The sequence below is a fragment of the Pseudophryne corroboree genome, chromosome 3, assembly GCF_028390025.1.
Source record: "Pseudophryne corroboree isolate aPseCor3 chromosome 3, aPseCor3.hap2, whole genome shotgun sequence".
Taxonomy (NCBI): Eukaryota; Metazoa; Chordata; class Amphibia; order Anura; family Myobatrachidae; genus Pseudophryne; species Pseudophryne corroboree.
In genome coordinates this window covers 450175592-450196419 of record NC_086446.1, presented here as the reverse complement: position 1 = coordinate 450196419, position 20828 = coordinate 450175592, and the positions used below count along the sequence as shown (strand labels likewise).

At 45.4% G+C, this 20828-nt stretch overlaps 1 protein-coding gene across 4 annotated transcripts in view; it reads left to right on the top strand.

The window, feature by feature from the left end:
* The window catches only part of FBF1 (Fas binding factor 1), a 207469-nt gene that overhangs the window by 90002 nt on the left and 96639 nt on the right, over positions 1–20828 (top strand). For all 4 annotated transcript variants that reach the window (XR_010243855.1, XR_010243854.1, XM_063960539.1 and 1 more), the window contains 8 exons: positions 7429–7562; positions 7910–8012; positions 8187–8582; positions 17241–17324; positions 17428–17513; positions 17935–17984; positions 19426–19503; positions 19598–19698. Coding sequence is in view for 2 of the 4 variants with exons in the window: in XM_063960539.1 (XP_063816609.1) it covers positions 7429–7562; positions 7910–8012; positions 8187–8582; positions 17241–17324; positions 17428–17513; positions 17935–17984; positions 19426–19503; positions 19598–19698 (1032 nt within the window). In the remaining 2 variants the exon portion in view is untranslated. The remainder of the gene's footprint in view (positions 1–7428; positions 7563–7909; positions 8013–8186; positions 8583–17240; positions 17325–17427; positions 17514–17934; positions 17985–19425; positions 19504–19597; positions 19699–20828) is intronic.

The following is a 20828-nucleotide window of genomic DNA, read 5'->3' as shown; positions in this document are numbered from 1 at the left end:
TCCTGCTACCTCCCTGCGAGCTGTACACACACTCTTGTCTGAATACTCAGCTGTCTCTTATTATAAACTCAATGGTACCAAGACGGAGGCACTCCCTATTAACTTCCCGTCCCACCTTTTATCCGCGTTGAAAGCGTCCTACTCGTATTCCTGGCAGGATAGAAGCCTCAAATATCTGGGGATCCACATCACCCAGAAGTTGGACGATCTAATTTCCGCTAATTACCCCCCCCCTACTGCGCAAACTTACAGCTCTGGTCTCAGACTGGATGATGCATCATGTCTCATGGTTAGGGCGCATAGCTGCACTTAAGATGACGGTCCTCCCCAGGCTCATGTATCTATTTCGAGCCATCCCTTTCCTCCTACCCAACTACCTTTTGTCCAAATTTAATGCTCTATTCATTTCTTATGTTTGGAAAGGTAAGAAACCGAGGTTAGCCAGGAAAACAATGATCCGGCCCAAGCGAGAGGGGGGTCTGGCGTATCCGGATTTGCATTCCTACCAACTGGCTTGCCGACTAGCGCAGATAGGGGCATGGTATTTACAGTCTCCGTACAAATCATGGGTGCGACTTGAACAAGGGCTGATTGCCCCATTACCCCTGACTGATGTTTTGCTACTCCCGAAGTCGGAGGGCGATCTGTTAACCAATAGATCTCTCTCTGTTCAATCCACACGGAGGGCTTGGTTGGAGGTGGTGCGGGGTGGAGGCGTCATAACCCTCCCTACCCAGGCTCTGTCCTTGACTGGCATAGCCTCCCTTATCCCAGACTTACGATTCGATTCATGGATATTGAAGGGAATCCTGTCTTTACAGGATATAATGGTGAATGATACTCTTCTCTCTTTTGCCCAGATTCAGGAAAAATTTCTGTTGCCACTTGGGGAATTTTATAGATACTTGCAACTCAGACACTGGCTCCATGGGGTCTCAACGCCCCCCCACACCCTATCCTCCTTACCTAAACTTGTTCAGAAGTTCCTGGATAATGGAGAAGGCAGGGGAGGCATTACTAAATGGTATACTTACATTGTTAATCCACAACCCCCACAGAAAGCCCCCTTTCAAGTGAAATGGGAGGGGGACCTTAGGTGCTCAGTCTCAGAGGAGGAATGGGAGATGGTATTTAGGTCCTGCTACACAGTATCTAAATGTATATCACATGTAGAACTATCATATAAACTGCTCCATCGCTTATACTTCACCCGATCCCGCTTACATGCGATGCGGCCCTCCACACCTAATATGTGTTGGCGTAACTGTGGTAAGGTCGGCACCTTAATGCATATTTTTTGGGACAGTCCAATGCTTACCCTGCTGTGGACCTCTGTTTTTCATCTCTTAGAACTTGTGTTGGGCCTCTCGGTAATCCCCCACCCACGTCTGGCTCTCCTTCACATATATTATGGTGGTTTATCGCCAGGCGATCGATACATCTTAGGACATATACTTATCTCAACCAAACTACTAATTGCTCGCCATTGGCGTTCCACAAGGGTTCCCCATATATTAGAGATAGAGATGGCCGTACAGTCGCACTGCGAATTTGAGACAGCGGGAGTGGCCTATGCCACTAACCCATCATGCCCACTGCTCCGCTGGTATTCGTGGTCTAACTATTGGCATAATCGCTCACCAGACCCCACACCCCCCTACGACACTTAGGAATATTTGTTATCATTTTCTGATGTATTTACGGTTGGTTGGATTTAGCCTCACGTGATTTTTTTTTCTTTTTCTGTACAATGCTCTCCTTATGCTCTATGTAATTCTGTTTGTTTTTTGCTGAACAGTTTGTGTACCCCCCACGTCCTCCCCTTCCCCTTCTCTCTTTTCTGTACCCCTCTCCCTTTTGCTTTGATTACCCGCAAAACAATAAAAATTAATATTGAAAAAAAAAAAAGATGTGTTGCATATCACAGATGACCCCTCTGTACCTGACACGAGGGTCCACATGTTTAAGGAAAAGAAACCTGAGGTTACTTTTCCCCCTTCACATGAGCTAAATGAGTTGTTTGAAAGGGCTTGGGAAACTCCAGACAAGAAACTGCAGATTCCCAAAAGGATTCTTATGGCGTATCCTTTCCCGGCTAAGGACAGGATACGGTGGGAATCCTCCCCCAGGGTGGACAAAGCATTGACGCGCTTATCCAAAAAGGTGGCGCTGCCGTGTCAAGATACCGCAACCCTTAAGGATCCTGCGGAACGCAGGCAAGAGACTACCTTGAAGTCAATTTACACACAAACTGGTACATTACTCAGACCGGCGATAGCGTCGGCTTGGGTTTGTAGCGCTGTAGCAGCGTGGGCAGATACCTTGTCTGCTGAAATTGATACACTGGATAAGGATACCGTTTTATTGACCTTGGGTCATATTAAGGATGCTGTCCTATATATGAGAGATGCTCAGAGAGACGTTGGCCTACTAAGTTCCAGAGCCAATGCCATGGCGATTTCTGCTAGGCGAGCCCTGTGGACCCGACAATGGACGGGTGATGCCGACTCAAAGAAGCATATGGAGGTTTTGCCTTACAAGGGTGAGGACTTATTTGGGGAAGGGTCTCACGGACTTGGTTTCCACGGCTACTGCAGGTAAATCCACTTTTTTACCTTATGTTTCCTCACAGCCAAAGAAAACGCCACATTATCAGATGCAGTCCTTTCGGTCGCATAAATCCAAGAGAGTACGGGGATCTTCCTTTCTCGCCAGAGGTAAGGGCAGAGGGAAAAAGCTGCCAACTACAGCTAGTTCCCAGGAACAGAAGTCCTCCCCGGCTTCTACAAAATCCACCGCATGACTCTGGGGCTCCGCTGAGGGAGTCAGCCCCAGTGGGGGCACGTCTTCGACTTTTCAGCCACGTCTGGATTCAATCACAGGTGGATCCCTGGGCAATAGACATTGTTTCCGAGGGTTACAAGTTGGAATTCGAAGAGGTGCCTCCTCGCCGGTTTTTCAAATCGGCCTTACCAGCTTCTTCCCCGGAGAGGGAAGTAGTTTTAAATGCAATTCAAAAACTGTGTCTTCAACAAGTGGTGGTCAAAGTTCCCCTGCTTCAACAGGGGACGGGGTACTACTCAACCCTGTTTGTGGTCCCGAAACCGGACGGTTCGGTCAGACCCATTCTAAATTTAAAATCCTTAAACCTATACTTGAAAAGGTTCAAATTCAAGATGGAATCGCTCAGAGCGGTCATCACCAACCTGGAGGGGGGGGGATTATATGGTGTCCCTGGACATAAAGGATGCATACCTTCATGTCCCCATATATCCTCCTCATCAGGCGTTCCTGAGATTTGCTGTACAAGATTGTCATTACCAATTTCTGACGTTGCCGTTTGGTCTCTCCACGGCCCTGAGGATTTTCACCAAGGTGATGGCGGAAATGATGGTGCTCCTGCGCAAGCAGGGAGTCACAATTATCCCGTACTTGGACGATCTCATAATAAAAGCAAGATCGAGAGAACAGTTGCTGAACAGCGTATCACTCTCCCTGAGGGTGTTGCAGCAGCACGGCTGGATTCTCAATCTATCAAAGTCACAATTGGTTCCAACGACCCGTTTGCCTTTCTTAGGCATGATTCTGGATACGGAACAAAAAAGGGTTTTTCTCCCGATGGACAAGGCCCAGGAACTCCAGAACGTGGTCAGGGACCTGTTAAAGCCAAAAAGGGTGTCGGTCCATTAATGCACTCGAGTTCTGGGAAAGATGGTGGCGTCTTACGAGGCCATTCCATTCGGTATTCTTCCATGCGAGGACCTTTCAGTGGGTCCTTCTGGACAAGTGGTCCGGATCACATCTACATATTCATCAGATGATCAGCCTGTCCCCCAGGGCCAGGGTATCTCTCTTGTGGTGGCTGCAGAGTGCTCACCTTCTAGAGGGTCGCAGGTTTGGCATTCAGGACTGGGTTCTGGTGACCACGGACGCGAGCCTTCGAGGATGGGGAGCAGTCACACAGGGAAGAAACTTCCAGGGTCTGTGGTCAAGCCAGGAGGCTTGTCTACACATCAACGTACTGGAATTGAGGGCCATATACAACGGCCTACGTCAAGCGGAGAATTTTCTTCGCGATCTACCGGTTCTAATTCAGTCAGACAACGTCACGGCAGTGGCTCATGTAAACCGCCAAGGCGGAACAAGGAGCAGAGTGGCAATGGCGGAAGCCACCAGAATTCTTCGCTGGGCAGAAAATCATGTAAGCTCTCTGACAGCAGTCTTCATTCTGGGAGTGGACAACTGGGAAGCAGACTTCCTCAGCAGACACGATCTCCATCCAGGAGAGTGGGGACTTCATCAAGAAGTCTTTGCAGAAATTGCAAGTCAGTGGGGATTGCCTCAAATAGACATGATGGCGTCACGCCTCAACAAAAAGCTCCCGAGGTATTGTGCCAGGTCAAGGGACCCTCAGGCGGTAGCAGTGGACGCCCTGGTGACTCCGTGGGTGTTCAGTCGGTCTATGTGTTCCCTCCTCTTCCTCTCATCTCAAAAATATTTAGAATCATAAGACGAAAAGGAGTACAGGCAATTCTCATTGTTCCAGATTGGCCTCGAAGGGCCTGGTATCCGGATCTGCAGGAAATGCTCACAGGAGATCCGTGGCCTCTTCCTCTCAGAGAGGAACCTGTTGCAACAGGGGCCCTGTCTGTTCCAAGACTTGCTGCGTTTGACGGCATGGCGGTTGAACGCCGGATCCTAGCTGAAAAGGGCATTCCGGATGAGATCATTCCTACTCTGATGAGGGCTAGGAAGGACGTGACAGCGAAACATTATCACCGTATCTGGGGAAGTATGTGTCTTGTTGTGAGACCAAGAATGCTCCTTCGGAGGAATTCCATCTGTGCCGTTTTCTCCACTTCCTACAGACTGGAGTGAATTTGGGCCTAAAATTAGGTTCCATTAAGGTACAGATTTCGGCCCTGTCCATTTTCTTTCAGAAGGAATTGGCTTCTCTACCAGAAGTCCAGACTTTTGTAAAGGGAGTGCTGCATATCCAGCCTCCTTTTGTGCCCCCAGTGGCACCATGGGACCTTAACGTGGTGTTACAGTTCCTTAAGTCTCACTGGTTTGAGCCTCTTCAAACCGTGGAATTAAAGTATCTCACTTGGAAAGTGGTTATGTTGTTGGCCTTGGCATCGGCAAGGCGGGTGTCCGAATTGGCGGCCTTGTCTCACAAGAGCCCCTATTTGACCTTCCATGTGGATAGAGCGGAGTTGAGGACTCGTCCTCAATTTTTGTCTAAGGTGGTATCTTCATTTCATATGAACCAACCTATTGTGGTGCCTGTGGCTACGAGTGACTTGGAGGATTCCAAGTCCCTGGATGTAGTCAGGGCCTTAAAAATCTATGTAGCCAGGACGGCTCGAGTTAGGAAAACAGAGGCACTATTTGTCCTGTATGCAGCCAACAAAGTTGGCGCTCCTGCTTCGAAGCAGACTATTGCTCGCTGGATCTGTAACACGATTCAGCAGGCTCATTCTACGGCAGGATTGCCGTTAACAAATTCGGTAAAGGCCCATTCCACTAGGAAGGTGGCCTCTTCTTGGGCGGCTGCCCGAGGCGTCTTGGCTTTACAGCTTTGCCGAGCAGCTACCTGGTCAGGTTCAAACACTTTTGCAAAGTTCTATAAGCTTGATACCCTGGCTGATGAGGACCTTGCGTTTGCTCAGTCTGTGCTGCAGAGTCGTCCGCACTCTCCCGCCTGGTCTGGAGCTTTGGTATAATCCCCATGGTCCTTACGGAGTCCCCAGCATCCTCTAGGACGTAAGAGAAAATAAGATTTTAAACCTACCGGTAAATCTTTTTCTCCTAGTCCGTAGAGGATGCTGGGCGCCCGTCCCAGTGCGGACAACATTCAGCAAGACTTGTATATAGTTATTGCTTGCATAAGGGTTATGTTACAGTTTTGTTCAGTCTTTGACTGATGCTGTTCTGTTTCATACTGTTGACTGGTTCGTATATTCCAGGTTATACGGTGTGGTGTGAATCTTGCCCTTGGATTAACAAAATCCTTTCCTCGTACTGTCCGTCTCCTCTAGGCACAGTTTCTATAACTGAGGTCTGGAGGAGGGGCATAGAGGGAGGAGCCAGTGCACACCCATTCTAAAGTTTCTTTATAGTGCCCATGTCTCCTGCGGAGCCCGTCTATTCCCCATGGTCCTTACGGAGTCCCCAGCTACCTCTACGGACTAGGAGAAAAAGATTTACCGGTAGGTTTAAAATCTTATTTGTTCTTCCTGCATTGCCTTGAGATTTAAGTTTAGTCCTAAAGACACTTCAAGTTGCTCTATTTGAACCACTAAATCAAGTGGATCTTAAATGGTTGACAGCTAAAACTCTCTTTCTACCGGCTATTGCTTCAGCTTGAAGAGTTTCAGATTTAGGGGCATTATTATGTCGCCCTCCTTTTCTGATTTTTCATCCAGATACAGTGGTTCTTACAACCAAATCTGGTTATCTTCATAAGGTGGTATCTAAATTCCACCTTAACGAAGAAATTGTTGTCTCGGCCTTCCAAGGGCTGGACCTTTCTGCGGGAGGTGCATCATTGGAGGTAGTCCGTGCCTTAAGGATCTACGTGGATCATACCAGTGCCATCAGAAAGACAGACACTCTTTGTTCTCTACGGATTTCACAAGAGAGGATGGCCTGCTGACAAGCAGACACTGGCGAGGTGGCTTTAGATGACGATTTCAGAAGCATATTCTCGAGCTCCCTATTCCGGCTAATGTCTCTGCTCACTCTACTCGTAAGGTAGGTCCATCATGGGCAGCACAACGTGGTTCTTCAGATGAACAGATATGTAAGGCAGCCACATGGTCTTCCATTAACACATCCATTAGACATTATGCCTTTGATACCTTTGCCTCTCAGGACTCTGAATTCGGGCGAAGGATTCTCCTGTCCAATCAGGAGCGTCCCCACCACTAAATATGCTTTGAGACATCCCAATGTTTATCCTGTGGATAACCTGTGGACCTTGCCGGAGAAATAATAGTTATGGTAGACTTACAGTTGATAACTCTATTTCTCCTAAGTCCACAGTATCCACAGGGATCCCACCCTGATGCACCTGATTTGAGGATCCTTTTCCCCTACTAACCTCTTCCTTCTTGTACGGAAGGGTGTGCATGTGTGTTCTTCTCGCCTGATTAGGGATCTCTATGATGCTCCTGCCCTGAGCTTTGGAAAAACAACTTAATTGCCTGAGCCAGGAGGTGGATATATAGGGGACTGGCCCGTTGCACTCTGGAAAGGCCGAAAGCTTTGATCGTTGGTGCCAGTCCGCTGTCGCTACCTCATATCCTAATGTTTTTCCTGTGGATACTGTGGAATTAGTAGAAATAGAGTTATCAACGGTAAATCTAACATAACTATTATTTTTATGCTTTGACCAATGGAATAAAGAGTATTCATGTTTTTCAGCTCTGCTCCAAGACCTGCACGTTCCAAACTAGATGAGCTCCTTGGGAGGGGGACTGCTGCCAAATTGTTAGAGCGGCCACCAACTGGTGATAAAAAAGAGTTCAAACTGGATCCCAAGTACCAGAAAATGGCAGGTGAGCAAGTGTAATTTCCATTTCTCCTCGAGCGATCAGACATCACACTATGTTTTGATCCACCAATCTGAGAATTCCCACATGCCATCAGACCTCACTACATTTCCCTTACATGCTTATCATGAAGTCACATGACTCAAAAAATCTAGTGCTTTTAGTCAGTCTTTTTCTTTGCTTTATTGCAAAGCAGAAAAAGTTTCGGGTTGGTGGCATCCATTTGGGGTCCAATCCAGCCATCAATTCTTCCCTATGGCATCAAAGTAATTGATGTAACGGCAAGTCCTAAATAATCCTTATAATAAATTGCACATCAGAATATAGAAAGTACGACAATGTTTTTTTGACAGAGAAAGAGGATCCACTGGATAATGAGGACTTTGCTTTTGGCTCCTACCAACCCACTATGTCATTCAGCCCAGAAGGACGCCCATCCCGACGTTCATCAGTCAGGTACTAGAGATACTGAACCTCCCTCATACCTTTTGTTTGCACTCTTGTAAACCCTTCCCTATCTTACTGTACCTGTCCCCAATACTCCTGTCACTCAATATATAAATATATTTATATTGCTCTTTTCCATTTGTGAGATTTTCAGTCACATTTATCTTTTTTATCAATACACAGATTTTCAGCAGATGGTAATGAAAGCCTGAAATCCGATGCAAGATCTCGCTCCACCACCCCTGTGGCCCGGAGTCCAGCCCAGGTTGAAAAGAGTGGGGCAGATTGGTTAGGGCTCAAAGATGATGTGCCATATTTAACTCCCTCAGTTCCTTTAAGCGAACCTTCTAAATCCACAACTGGTGCACCCAGCTCTGCTGGCCGCGCCACAATTGCAACAAAAGTAGATAATAGACCCACCCTGCAGCCAAGAGCCAACCTTATTGAGACTCCTACTGTGCAAAAAGATGATGACTGGTTGTCTTCTTCCTTGTCTCGGAAGAAAGCCCAGATACATGAGAAAGTGGAAGATAGGAAAGAACAGAATCTCAATGCGCTAAATGAGACTTCTGGAAACAGGTTCGTTATGATGCAGATGTTTACTGATCAATGACTGTCTTGATTAAACACTGTACTTTATGCTAAGAAGAAAAATAATTGGCTATACTGTGAACTAGTAATTGCATTTATTTGAAATGAGTCTAAAAATCTTAGTTCACTTATTTTTAAAAAGGATAAAGCACTTGAAGTGTCGAGTGGTTGCAGAAATATTCACAAAGTTCCAATTTAGTACTTCAAATCTCTAACATCAAGTCAACCAAAGGTACAAATATACATATGCGTATGGGAACCCAAAATAACAACATAAAAATAAAAAGTAATAATGCAACCTATGGATGTAAATATCCTAAATCACTATAGTGATCAATGTGCAACTAGAACGTGTTATCCAGCTAGGGTACGTCTCGGGGGGGTGTTAGGGAATATCTGTTGTCAAAATTTATCATTGGAAGATGGAATACTTTGGTAATTTACCAGGATTAGCTACGGCAGCTAAACCTGTTCTTGAACAGGTTATTGCATATTTCTCTTACGTCCTAGAGGATGCTGGGGACTCCGTAAGGACCATGGGGGGGGGGGGGGGGGTTTAGGGAATATCTGTTGTCAAAATTTATCATTGGAAGTTGGAATACTTTGGTAATTTACCCGGATTAGCTACGGCAGCTAAACCTGTTCTTGAACAGGTTATTGCATATTTCTCTTACGTCCTAGAGGATGCTGGGGACTCCGTAAGGACCATGGGGATCGACGGGCTCCGCAAGAGACATGGGCACTTTAAGAAAGACTTTAGGTATGGGTGTGCACTGGCTCCTCCCTCTATGCCCCTCCTCCAGACCTCAGTTTACTACTGTGCCCAGAGGAGACTGGGTGCATTACTGGGAGCTCTCCTGAGTTTCCTGTCAGAAAGTATATTTGTTAGGTTTTTTATTTTCAGGGAGCCTGCTGGCAACAGACTCCCTGCATCGAGGGACTGAGGAGAGAGAAGCAGACCTACTTCTGTGAGTTTCAAGGCTCTGCTTCTTAGGCTACTGGACACCATTAGCTCCAGAGGGATCGGTACGCAGGTCTCACCCTCGCCGTCCGTCCCAGAGCCGCGCCGCCGTCCTCCTCACAGAGCCGGAAGGTAGAAGCCGGGTGAGTATGAGAAGAAAAGAAGACTTCAGAGGTGGCAGAAGACTTCATGATCTTCACTGAGGTAACGCACAGCGGTGAAGCTGTGCGCCATTGCTCCCATACACCTCACACACGGCAGTCACTGTAAGGGCGCAGGGGGGTCGCCCTGGGCAGCATATAAACCTCTCTCTGGCTAAAATATATATATATATATATATATATATATACAGCTGGGCACTGTATATATAAAGAGCCCCCGCCAGTTTTTAGTATATTTGAGAGGGACAGAAGCCCGCGGCCGAGGGGGCGGGACTACTCCCTCAGCACTCACCAGCGCCATTTTCTCCACAGCACAGCGCTGAGAGGAAGCTCCCCGGACTCTCCCCTGCTTATTCCACGGTGAAAGAGGATTTTGAAGAAGGGGGGGCGGGCACATAATTTGGCGCATATATATATGTAAAAACAGCGCTACTGGGTAAACATATATTTATATAGTGTTTTTTCCTGGGTCATATAGCGCTGGGTGTGTGCTGGCATACTCTCTCTCTTTCTCTCCAAAGGGCCTTGTGGGGGAACTGTCTTCAGATAAGAGGATTCCCAGAGTGTGTGGTGTGTCGGTACGCGTGTGTCGACATGTCTGAGGTAGAAGGCTTTCAGGGGGAGGAGGAGAAAATTAATGTGGTGTCTCCGTCAACAACGCCGACACCTGACTGGATGGATATGTGGAATGTTTTAAGTGCTAATGTAAATTTATTGCACAAAAGATTAGACAAAGCTGAAGCTAGGGAACAGCCAGGGAGTCAACCCATGTCTGTCCCTATGTTGCAGGGACCTTCGGGGTCTCAAAAGCGCCCACTATCCCAAATAGTAGACACAGATACCGACACAGATTCTGACTCCAGTGTCGACTACGATGATGCAAAGTTACAGACAAAATTGGCTAAATGTATTCGATATGATTATTGCAATAAAATATGTTTTGCATATCACAGAGGAACCCCCTGTCCCTGACACGAGGGTACACATGTATAAGGGAAAGAAACCTGAGGTAACCTTTCCCCCCTCACATGAGTTGAGCGAATTATGTGAAAAAGCTTGGGAATCTTCAGACAAAAAACTGCAGATTCCCAAAAGGATTCTTATGGCGTATCCTTTTCCGCCAACGGTCAGGATACGGTGGGAATCCTCCGCTAGGGTGGACAAAGCATTGACACGCTTATCCAAAAAGGTAGCGCTGCCATCCCAAGATACGGCTACCCTCAGGGATCCTGCTGACCGCAAGCAGGAGGTTACCTTGAAGTCCATTTACACACATTCTGGTACCTTACTCAGACCGGCGATTGCGTCGGCCTGGGTTTGTAGCGCTGCAGCAGCATGGACAGATACCATATCAGCGGAACTTGAGACCCTAGATAAGGATACCATTTTATTGACCCTAGGGCATATAAAAGATGCTGTCTTATATATGAGAGATGCTCAAGGGGACATTAGTCTACTGGGTTCTAGAATCAACGCTATGTCGATTTCTGCTAGACGAGTCCTATGGACCCGGCAATGGACAGGTGATGCCGACTCAAAGAGGCATATGGAGGTTTTACCTTACAAGGGTGAGGAATTGTTTGGGGAAGGTCTCTCGGACCTGGTCTCCACAGCTACAGCTGGTAAATCAAATTTTTTGCCTTATATTCCCTCACAGCCTAAGAAAGCGCCACATTATCAAATGCAGTCCTTTCGATCACAAAGAAACAAGAAAGTACGAGGTGCGTCCTTTCTTGCAGGAGGTAAGGGCAGAGGAAAAAAAGCTGCACAACACAGCTAGTTCCCAGGAACAGAAGTCCTCCCCGGCCTCTACAAAATCCACCGCATGACGCTGGGGCTCCGCTACAGGAGTCCGCCCCAGTGGGGGCACGTCTTCGAGTTTTCAGCCACATCTGGGTTCACTCACAGGTGGATCCCTGGGCAATAGAAATTGTTTCCCAGGGTTACAAGCTGGAATTCGAAGAGGTGCCTCCTCGCCGGTTTTTCAAATCTGCCTTACTAGCTTCTCCCCCGGAAAGGGAGATAGGGGGTCATTCCGAGTTGTTCACTCGGTAAATTTCTTCGCATCGCAGCGATTTTCCGCTTAGTGCGCATGCGCAATGTCCGCACTGCGACTGCGCCAAGTAAATTTGCTCTGCAGTTAGAAATTTTACTCACGTTTTTTTCTTTGTTCTGGTGATCGTAATGTGATTGACAGGAAGTGGGTGTTTCTGGGCGGAAACTGGCCGTTTTATGGGTGTGTGTGAAAAAACGCTACCGTTTCTGGGAAAAACGCGGGAGTGGCTGGAGAAACGGAGGAGTGTCTGGGCGAACGCTGGGTGTGTTTGTGACGTCAAACCAGGAACGACAAGCACTGAACTGATCGCACTGGCAGAGTAAGTCTCGAGTTACTCGGAAACTGCACAGAGATGTCTTATGACTCTTATCGCAATATTGCGAATCTTTCGTTCGCAATTTTAAGAAGCTAAGATTCACTCCCAGTAGGCGGCGGCTTAGCGTGTGCAAAGCTGCTAAAAGCAGCTTGCGAGCGAACAACTCGGAATGACCCCCAGTGTTAAATGCAATTCACAAATTGTATCTTCAACAGGTGGTGGTCAAGGTTCCCCTGCTTCAACATGGGAAGGGATATTACTCAACCCTGTTTGTGGTCCCGAAACCGGACGGTTCGGTCAGACCCATTTTAAATTTAAAATCCCTGAACCTATACTTGAAAAGGTTCAAGTTCAAGATGGAATCGCTAAGAGCGGTCATCGCCAGCCTGGAAGGGGGGGATTTTATGGTATCTCTGGACATAAAGGATGCATACCTTCATGTTCCCATTTATCCACCTCAACAGGCGTACCTGAGATTTGCGGTACAGGATTGTCATTACCAATTTCAGACGTTGCCGTTTGGGCTTTCCACGGCCCAGAGGATTTTCACCAAGGTGATGGTGGAAATGATGGTGCTCCTGCGCAAGCAGGGTGTCACAATTATCCCGTACTTGGACGATCTCCTCATAAAAGCGAGATCAAGAGAGCAATTGCTGAACAGCGTTTCACTGAAGGTGTTACAGCAACACGGCTGGATTCTCAATATCCCAAAGTCGCAGTTGGTTCCTACGACTCGTCTGACCTTCTTGGGCATGATTCTGGATACAGACCAGAAAAGCGTTTATCTTCCGATAGAAAAAGCTCAGGAACTCATGACTTTGGTCAGGAACCTATTGAAGCCAAAACAGGTGTGAGTGGATCACTGCACTCGAGTCCTGGGAAAGATGGTGGCATCATACGAAGCCATTCCCTTCGGCAGGTTCCATGCAAGGACTTTCCAATGGGACCTTCTGGACAAGTGGTCCGGGTCACATCTACAAATTCATCAGTTGATCACCCTCTTCTCCAGAGCCAGGGTATCTCTCCTGTGGTGGCTGCAGAGTGCTCACCTTCTAGAAGGCCACAGGTTCGGCATTCAGGACTGGATCCTGGTGACCACGGACGCGAGCCTCCGAGGTTGGGGAGCAGTCACACAGGGAAGAAACTTCCAAGGTCTTTGGTCAAGTCAAGAGACTTGTCTTCACATCAACATCCTGGAACTGAGGGCCATATAAAACGCCCTGCGTCAAGCGGAGACCTTACTTCGCGACCAACCAGTTCTGATCCAGTCAGACAACATCACCGCAGTGGCTCATGTAAACCACCAAGGCGGCACAAGGAGCAGAGTGGCAATGGCGGAAGCCGCCAGGATTCTTCGCTGGGCGGAAAATCATGTAAGCGCACTGTCAGCAGTGTTCATTCCGGGAGTGGACAACTGGGAAGCAGACTTCCTCAGCAGACACGACCTGCATCCAGGAGTGTGGGGACTTCATCAGGAAGTCTTCGCACAGATTGCAAGTCAGTGGGGACTGCCCCAGATAGACATGATGGCATCCCGCCTCAACAAAAAGCTACAGAGGTATTGCACCAGATCAAAAGACCCTCAGGCGGTAGCTGTAGACGCCCTAGTGACACCGTGGGTGTTCCAGTCGGTCTATGTGTTTCCTCCTCTTCCTCTCATACCCAGGGTGTTGAGAATAATAAGAAAAAGAGGTGTGAGAACAATTCTCATTGTTCCAGATTGGCCACGAAGGACCTGGTATCCGGATCTGCTGGAAATGCTCACAGAAGATCCGTGGCCTCTTCCTCTGCGACAGGACCTGTTGCAACAGGGGCCCTGTCTGTTCCAAGACTTACCGTGGCTGCGTTTGACGGCATGGCGGTTGAACGCCGGATCCTAGCGGAAAAAGGCATTCCGGATGAGGTCATTCCTACGCTGATAAAGGCTTGAAAGGACGTGACAGCTAAACATGATCACCGTATATGGCGAAAATATGTTTCTTGGTGTAAGGCCAGGAATGCTCCTACGGAAGAATTCCATCTGGGCCGTTTCCTTCACTTCCTACAGACTGGAGTGAATTTGGGCCTAAAATTAGGCTCCATTAAGGTTCAGATTTCGGCCTTATCCATTTTCTTTCAAAAAGAATTGGCTTCTCTCCCAGAAGTACAGACTTTTGTGAAGGGAGTGCTGAATATTCAGCCTCCTTTTATACCTCCGGTGGCGCCTTGGGACCTTAACGTGGTGTTGAGTTTCCTTAAGTCGCACTGGTTTGAACCGCTTCAAACGGTGGAGTTAAAATATCTCACTTGGAAGGTGGTCATGTTATTAGCCTTGGCTTCGGCTAGGCGAGTGTCGGAATTGGCGGCTTTGTCTCATAAAAGCCCCTATCTGGTTGTCCATATGGATAGAGCGGAATTGCGGACCCGTCCTCAATTCTTGCCTAAGGTGGTGTCATCTTTTCATATGAACCAACCTATTGTGGTGCCTGTGGCTACGCGAGACTTGGAGGATTCTGAGTCCCTTGATGTAGTCAGGGCTTTGAAAATTTACGTGGCCAGAACGGCTAGAGTCAGAAAAACAGAAGCACTGTTTGTCCTATATGCGGCCAACAAGGTTGGCGCCCCTGCTTCAAAGCAAACTATTGCTCGCTGGATCTGTAACACCATTCAGCAGGCGCATTCTACGGCTGGATTGCCGTTACCAAAATCTGTTAAGGCTCACTCCACTAGGAAGGTGGGCTCGTCTTGGGGCGGCTGCCCGAGGGGTCTCGGCACTGCAACTATGCCGAGCTGCTACTTGGTCGGGTTCAAACACCTTTGCAAAGTTCTATAAGTTTGATACCCTGGCTGAGGAGGACCTCCTGTTTGCTCAATTGGTGCTGCAGAGTCATCCGCACTCTCCCGCCCGTTTGGGAGCTTTGGTATAATCCCCATGGTCCTTACGGAGTCCCCAGCATCCTCTAGAACGTAAGAGAAAATAAGATTTTAAACCTACCGGTAAATCTTTTTCTCGTAGTCCGTAGAGGATGCTGGGCGCCCGTCCCAAGTGCGGACTACTTCTGCAAGACTTGTATATAGTTTTGCTTACATAAGGGTTATGTTATAGTTTTCATCGGTCTTGGACTGATGCTATGTTGGTTTCATACTGTTAACTGGTTAGTATGTCACAAGTTATACGGTGTGATTGGTGTGGCTGGTATGAATACCTAAAGTCTTTCTTAAAGTGCCCATGTCTCCTGCGGAGCCCGTCTATCCCCATGGTCCTTCCGGAGTCCCCAGCATCCTCTACGGACTACGAGAAAAAGATTTACCGGTAGGTTTAAAATCTTATTTTCATTAGATTGGTGAATGGCACAGCCTCTGCTGAACAGCTGTGTCAGTTGCCTGGTCTTCAGTGCATTAATTCACTACATATAACAGATTCAACATTTCTCAATGTTATAGGTGGATGAGATAGTAAATGGAACTTTTATACCTATGTTAAATCATTTATTGCAAGTCTATTGGTGGACACTGTGCTCCCACCCTTTAGGATCTTGTTCTTTACTGTTCTCCTTGTTAAGGTTCTCATTCCTGTTATTTTTGTTGGAAAACCTTGTACACTGCTTTCTCTTATTCGGCTCCTGTAGAAGGGTGGGAGGCAAATTTAATCCAAAACTGCCATGCTGCATCGGTTTATCACATTGTTCTCCAAAGGACTCAGAAAAAAAGGATTTAACATAAGTATAAAATGCTTATACAGGTTGAGTATCCCATATCCAAATATTCCGAAATACGGACTTTTTTGAGTGAGAGTGAGATAGTGAAACCTTTGTTTTCTGATGGCTCAATGTACACAAACTGTTTAATACACAAAGTTATTAAAAATATTGTATTAAATGACCTGCAGGCTGTGTGTATAAGGTGTATATGAAACATAAATGAATTGTGTGAATGTACACACACTTTGTTTAATGCACAAAGTTATAAAATATATAGGCTAAAATGACCTTCAGGCGAGGTGTATAAGGTGAATATGTAACATAAATGCATTCTGTGCTTAGATTTAGGTCCCATCACCATGATATCTCATTATGGTATGCAATTATTCCAAAATACGGAAAAATCCCATATCCAAAATACCTCTGGTCCCAAGCATTTTGGATAAGGGAGACTCAACCTGTATTTCAATAACAGTCACCCACACCATACATAGGACTGAATTTACCTTCGGCTATAAGGATACTATTCTGCAGGTAGATATGGAACACTTGCTATCATTGTCCTACTGTATTTTACATTTCCAAATCTTTAAGCATTTTTGTAGGTTTAAATTAATCTTAACCCTTATTTGTTATGCTTTATAACACTGTTTAATAAAACAGAAATACATTATTTGATAGCACTTAATGTCTTATCTTGTTTTTTTTATTAATACAGGTTGAGTATCCCATATCCAAATATTCCGAAATACGGAATATTCCGAAATACGGACTTTTTTGAGTGAGAGTGAAATAGTGAAACCTTTGTTTTTTTGATGGCTCAATGTACACAAACTTTGTTTAATACACAAAGTTATTAAAAATATTGTATTAAATGACCTTCAGGCTGTGTGTATAAGGTGTATATGAAACATAAATGAATTGTGTGAATGTAGACACACTTTGTTTAATGCACAAAGTTATAAAAAGTATTGGCTAAAATGACCTTCAGGCTGTGTGTATAAGGTGTATATGACACATAAAGCCATTCTGTGTTTAGATTTAGGTCCCATCACCATAATATCTCATTATGGTATGCAATTATTCCAAAATACGGAAAAATCCCATATCCAAAATACCTCTGGTCCCAAGCATTTTGGATAAGGGATACTCAACCTGTATTATAAAAACAAAAGTCTAAAAATTCTGGCTCTTTGTCTCTAACCTCGCCTTGTCCTAAACATATAGAACAATAAGAGGAAAAGCAAAAAGCGCATGAGGGGGGAGGACACTTACTATTTCCATATAAACTGCAAATTCACGATACTGTAACCAGCATGTTATTGTATGTCTCATACAGTTATATAATTGGACATAATACAGATTGTGGTATGCATTCCTATTTTACTTTACTAAACTAACACATACTGTATAGTATGGCCTGGCTTGTGATGGGGGTTTCAGTGTTAAAATGGTTACACTTCTTTTCCCAGTGGTCAAGCAGTGAACACCCCTCAGCAATCAGACCCTGGGAAGATTGTTAGAGAATCCATTCCGGCTGAAGCAGAGGTATCTAGGTGTGTATTATTGAATCTCCCTTACCATCTGATAGTTTGTAATATGTTCTAGCCAATGTACACCATCTTAATTATCTCACTGACCATGAATACCCTTCCATAGGACCACTTTACCTTGGGACAGTCCTGTAAAGATTTCCGCTTCCACTACTGCTGCTGCAGCCATGCAAAAGGAAAACCGTGGGAAAGGTACTGCACTGTAGCCTAAATGTAACTTCATGAGTCTGATCTTTCTTTTTCCCTCAAAGAACTACATCATGTGTAACTCATCCTCAACCAGTTAAGATAGTCATATTCCTTCACACTGTAACTCTTCATATTGCTCCACATCACTGTCACTTCTGTACTACACATAAGCAGATTATGGGGGAAATGTAATAGGGTGTGAGAATCAGAAAGTGAGAGATTTTCGTCAAATTCTCCTGTTTTTTTAAAGTGGCAATCATTTACATGGCAAAACCAGGTTTGCCATTTAAATGATTGCCACTTTAAAAAAAAACAACAGGAGAATTTGACCAAAATATCTCACTTTTTGATTCTCGCACCCTATTACATTTCCCCCTATATCTTTCTCTCTTATGCATGGTCTTTTGGTTGTCTTATTTTACAGCTCATTCCTCTGGACCTTCAGACCCTCACAGAGACCAGTCCAGAGTCCAGGTTAGAATGTGATAAATGACCAGGGTTTTTTCTTTTTACTGAACTGTTTTATTGACTTTCTATAGCATAAAAATGAGCCAGTCTAGACAAAACATAGAGATATCAAACTAACACTTAAAGTAAGGAGGTCGATTCATATAGCCGTAGCAGGGCGTAGTGCTCTTGCAATGATGTGGAAATATCAGCAATGGTTACATCAGTACATAGTTACGTGACCAAATACTCATAATGGACATCTTGGAAAGATCTACAGTAAGATGCTCTATCACATATAAAAGAAAGAGCTGGAAGAAAATAGAAAGGAGTTGTAGGCTGTAACATAGGGAGTCAAGGTAGCTGACTATCAATATAGGAGAGAGGCTTTAAGCCCTTCACCACTAAGGCTTTCCTCACCCCTGTGCTAAGCTTATTTTGACACTTTTTTTTTTTTTCTGGTTCCATTCCAACATCAATATTGGTAATGTTATAAGCAGTAGCTGCATAAATTATTTTCTTTATTTTTTTCCATTTTTTTTTTAATTCAGAAAACGCTGTGGTTATTGCTTTGGCATTAATTCACGTTTACAAAATAATAAACTAGCCAAATTCTACAATTAGGTTCTCATAATAAAATCTCTACTTGAAATGGAATGTGTAGGAATAATATGGTAGCCCTACATGGCATACCATTTTGAAAAGTAGACCACCTAATGCATCAAATGAGGAAACCCCTGAACTTTTGAAGCCAGGGTAAGGGAGATCATTCCCATCCATGGATTTCATAATGACTTCTTAGTGTAGGGGTTGTTTGTCTGGTTTTCACACTGATTACCAAACATTAACTATGTGGGTCTCCTTAAATCTCTAGGTGGCACGATTGGTAAAGGGCAGTAGTGCCCTCCTCCACTCTTCCTTTTTACAGTTATTTGTAGTGTGGTGGCTGGTAGGGGCAGCGCTTAATTATGTCACCGAGTCCAGGTACGATGATGTATTTGAGCTTGAACACCCTACCCAGCTCAATGGCAGAAACTAGCAGTGGGAGATTTTTCTGTACGTTGTGTTTTTTTAAATATTTTTCCATTGGAGGGTGAGTCCCAACTTAGACAAACAAATATGAATGTTGACCACAATGCCATCAGGATTAAGTGTTCTGGTACGGATGGATGCATATCCTCCTCAGCAGGTAATTCAAGGAGATGTAGGAGTAAAGGTCAGGCCTGCATTTCCTGCCCATGCTCTTGTCCCAAAAGTGGACCATCTTACTAGGAACAGATGTTGGGGGTTGTGTATAGCCAAGGTTGTTATCGGTAAAGTGCCTGGCAAAAGTGAGGCAGAATCCAAATGCGGCCATCGTTCTTCACTACGTGCATGTGTCCTCTGATCACTGGAGTTTATGTTCTCTCTCTGAAATAGCTTACATAATGGCCTCTCTTTTGAGGTTGACTTTTTCTTTCGTTTGCAGCCAGTTCCTGTTCCATTCAGGGAACCTGACATGGAGGTGTTGCAATCACAGAATCAGTTACTGGATCTTAAGGCCCAGGTATGAGATCAGGTGCACATCACTCAAAATCTTAAATATACTGTAATTAATGTTCACTGTTCCAAGGTCATGCTTTAAAGACTGTATATTACAGGTAAGAAAGCTTCAGCGAGAGCTGGAACAACAAAACCTGTTATTGGAGACCTTGCAGCAGAGACACAAAGAAGATCTGGAGCTAATAGAGAATGCACACAGGTACTTCACAATATATTTATGCACACACTGTGCCAACACTTATTGAGACTTCATATAATAAAATATATAATTGCATGTGTGGTTAACATTTAAAGCAGAACTGGTTTTAGAATAATATATTAATAAAAATCCCACCTCCCCGCAATTAGAAAAATTTCCGTTCTAGGTATATGTATCTATCAGCAACACCTTTTACTTGCACTTATTATAATGTCACATGCTGATTGCTAGTCTTTCAACACTACAGTATTTTTATTCCTTACTACAGGGGTGGTCAGACTTTTGGAGTTGGCGATCTACTTTTAAAGCTGAAAAGTTTTCGTGATCTACCTTGGTGGGACAATAAAAAAGGGGGTGTGGTATAACAAAAGGGGGGCATGACTTCCTTGCTGCACAGGGTGTAGGGACTGTCTCACCCGAAATCACAAATTGGCCCCCAACAGGTAAAAACCTCAAACACATTGGCCCCCACACAGTAGTAAAAACACATTGGCCCCCACACAGTAGTAAAAACACATTGGCCCCTACACAGTAGTAAAAACACATTGACTCTGACACAGTAGTAAAAACACATTGACTCTGACACAGTAGTAAAAACACATTGACCCTGACACAGTAGTAAAAACACATTGACCCTGACACAGTAGTAAAAACACATTGGCCCCCACACATTAGTAAAAACACATTGGCCCCCGCACAGTAGTAAAAACACACTGGCCCCCGCACAGTAGTCAAAACACACTGGCCCCCGCACAGTAGTAAAAACACACTGGCCCCCGGACAGTAGTAAAAACACATTGCCTGCCGCACAGTAGTAAAAACATATTGCCTCCCGCACAGTAGTAAAAGCACATTGTCTCCCGCACAGTAGTAAAAGCACATTGCCTCCAGCACAGTAGTAAAAGCACATTGGCTCCAGCACAGTAGTAAAAGCACATTGCCTCCCGCACAGTAGTAAAAGCACATTGCCTCCCGCACAGTAGTAAAAGCACATTGCCTCCCGCACAGTAGTAAAAGCACATTGCCTCCCGCACAGTAGTAAAAGCACATTGCCTCCCGCACAGTAGTAAAAGCACATTGCCTCCCGCACAGTAGTAAAAGCACATTGCCTCCCGCACAGTAGTAAAAGC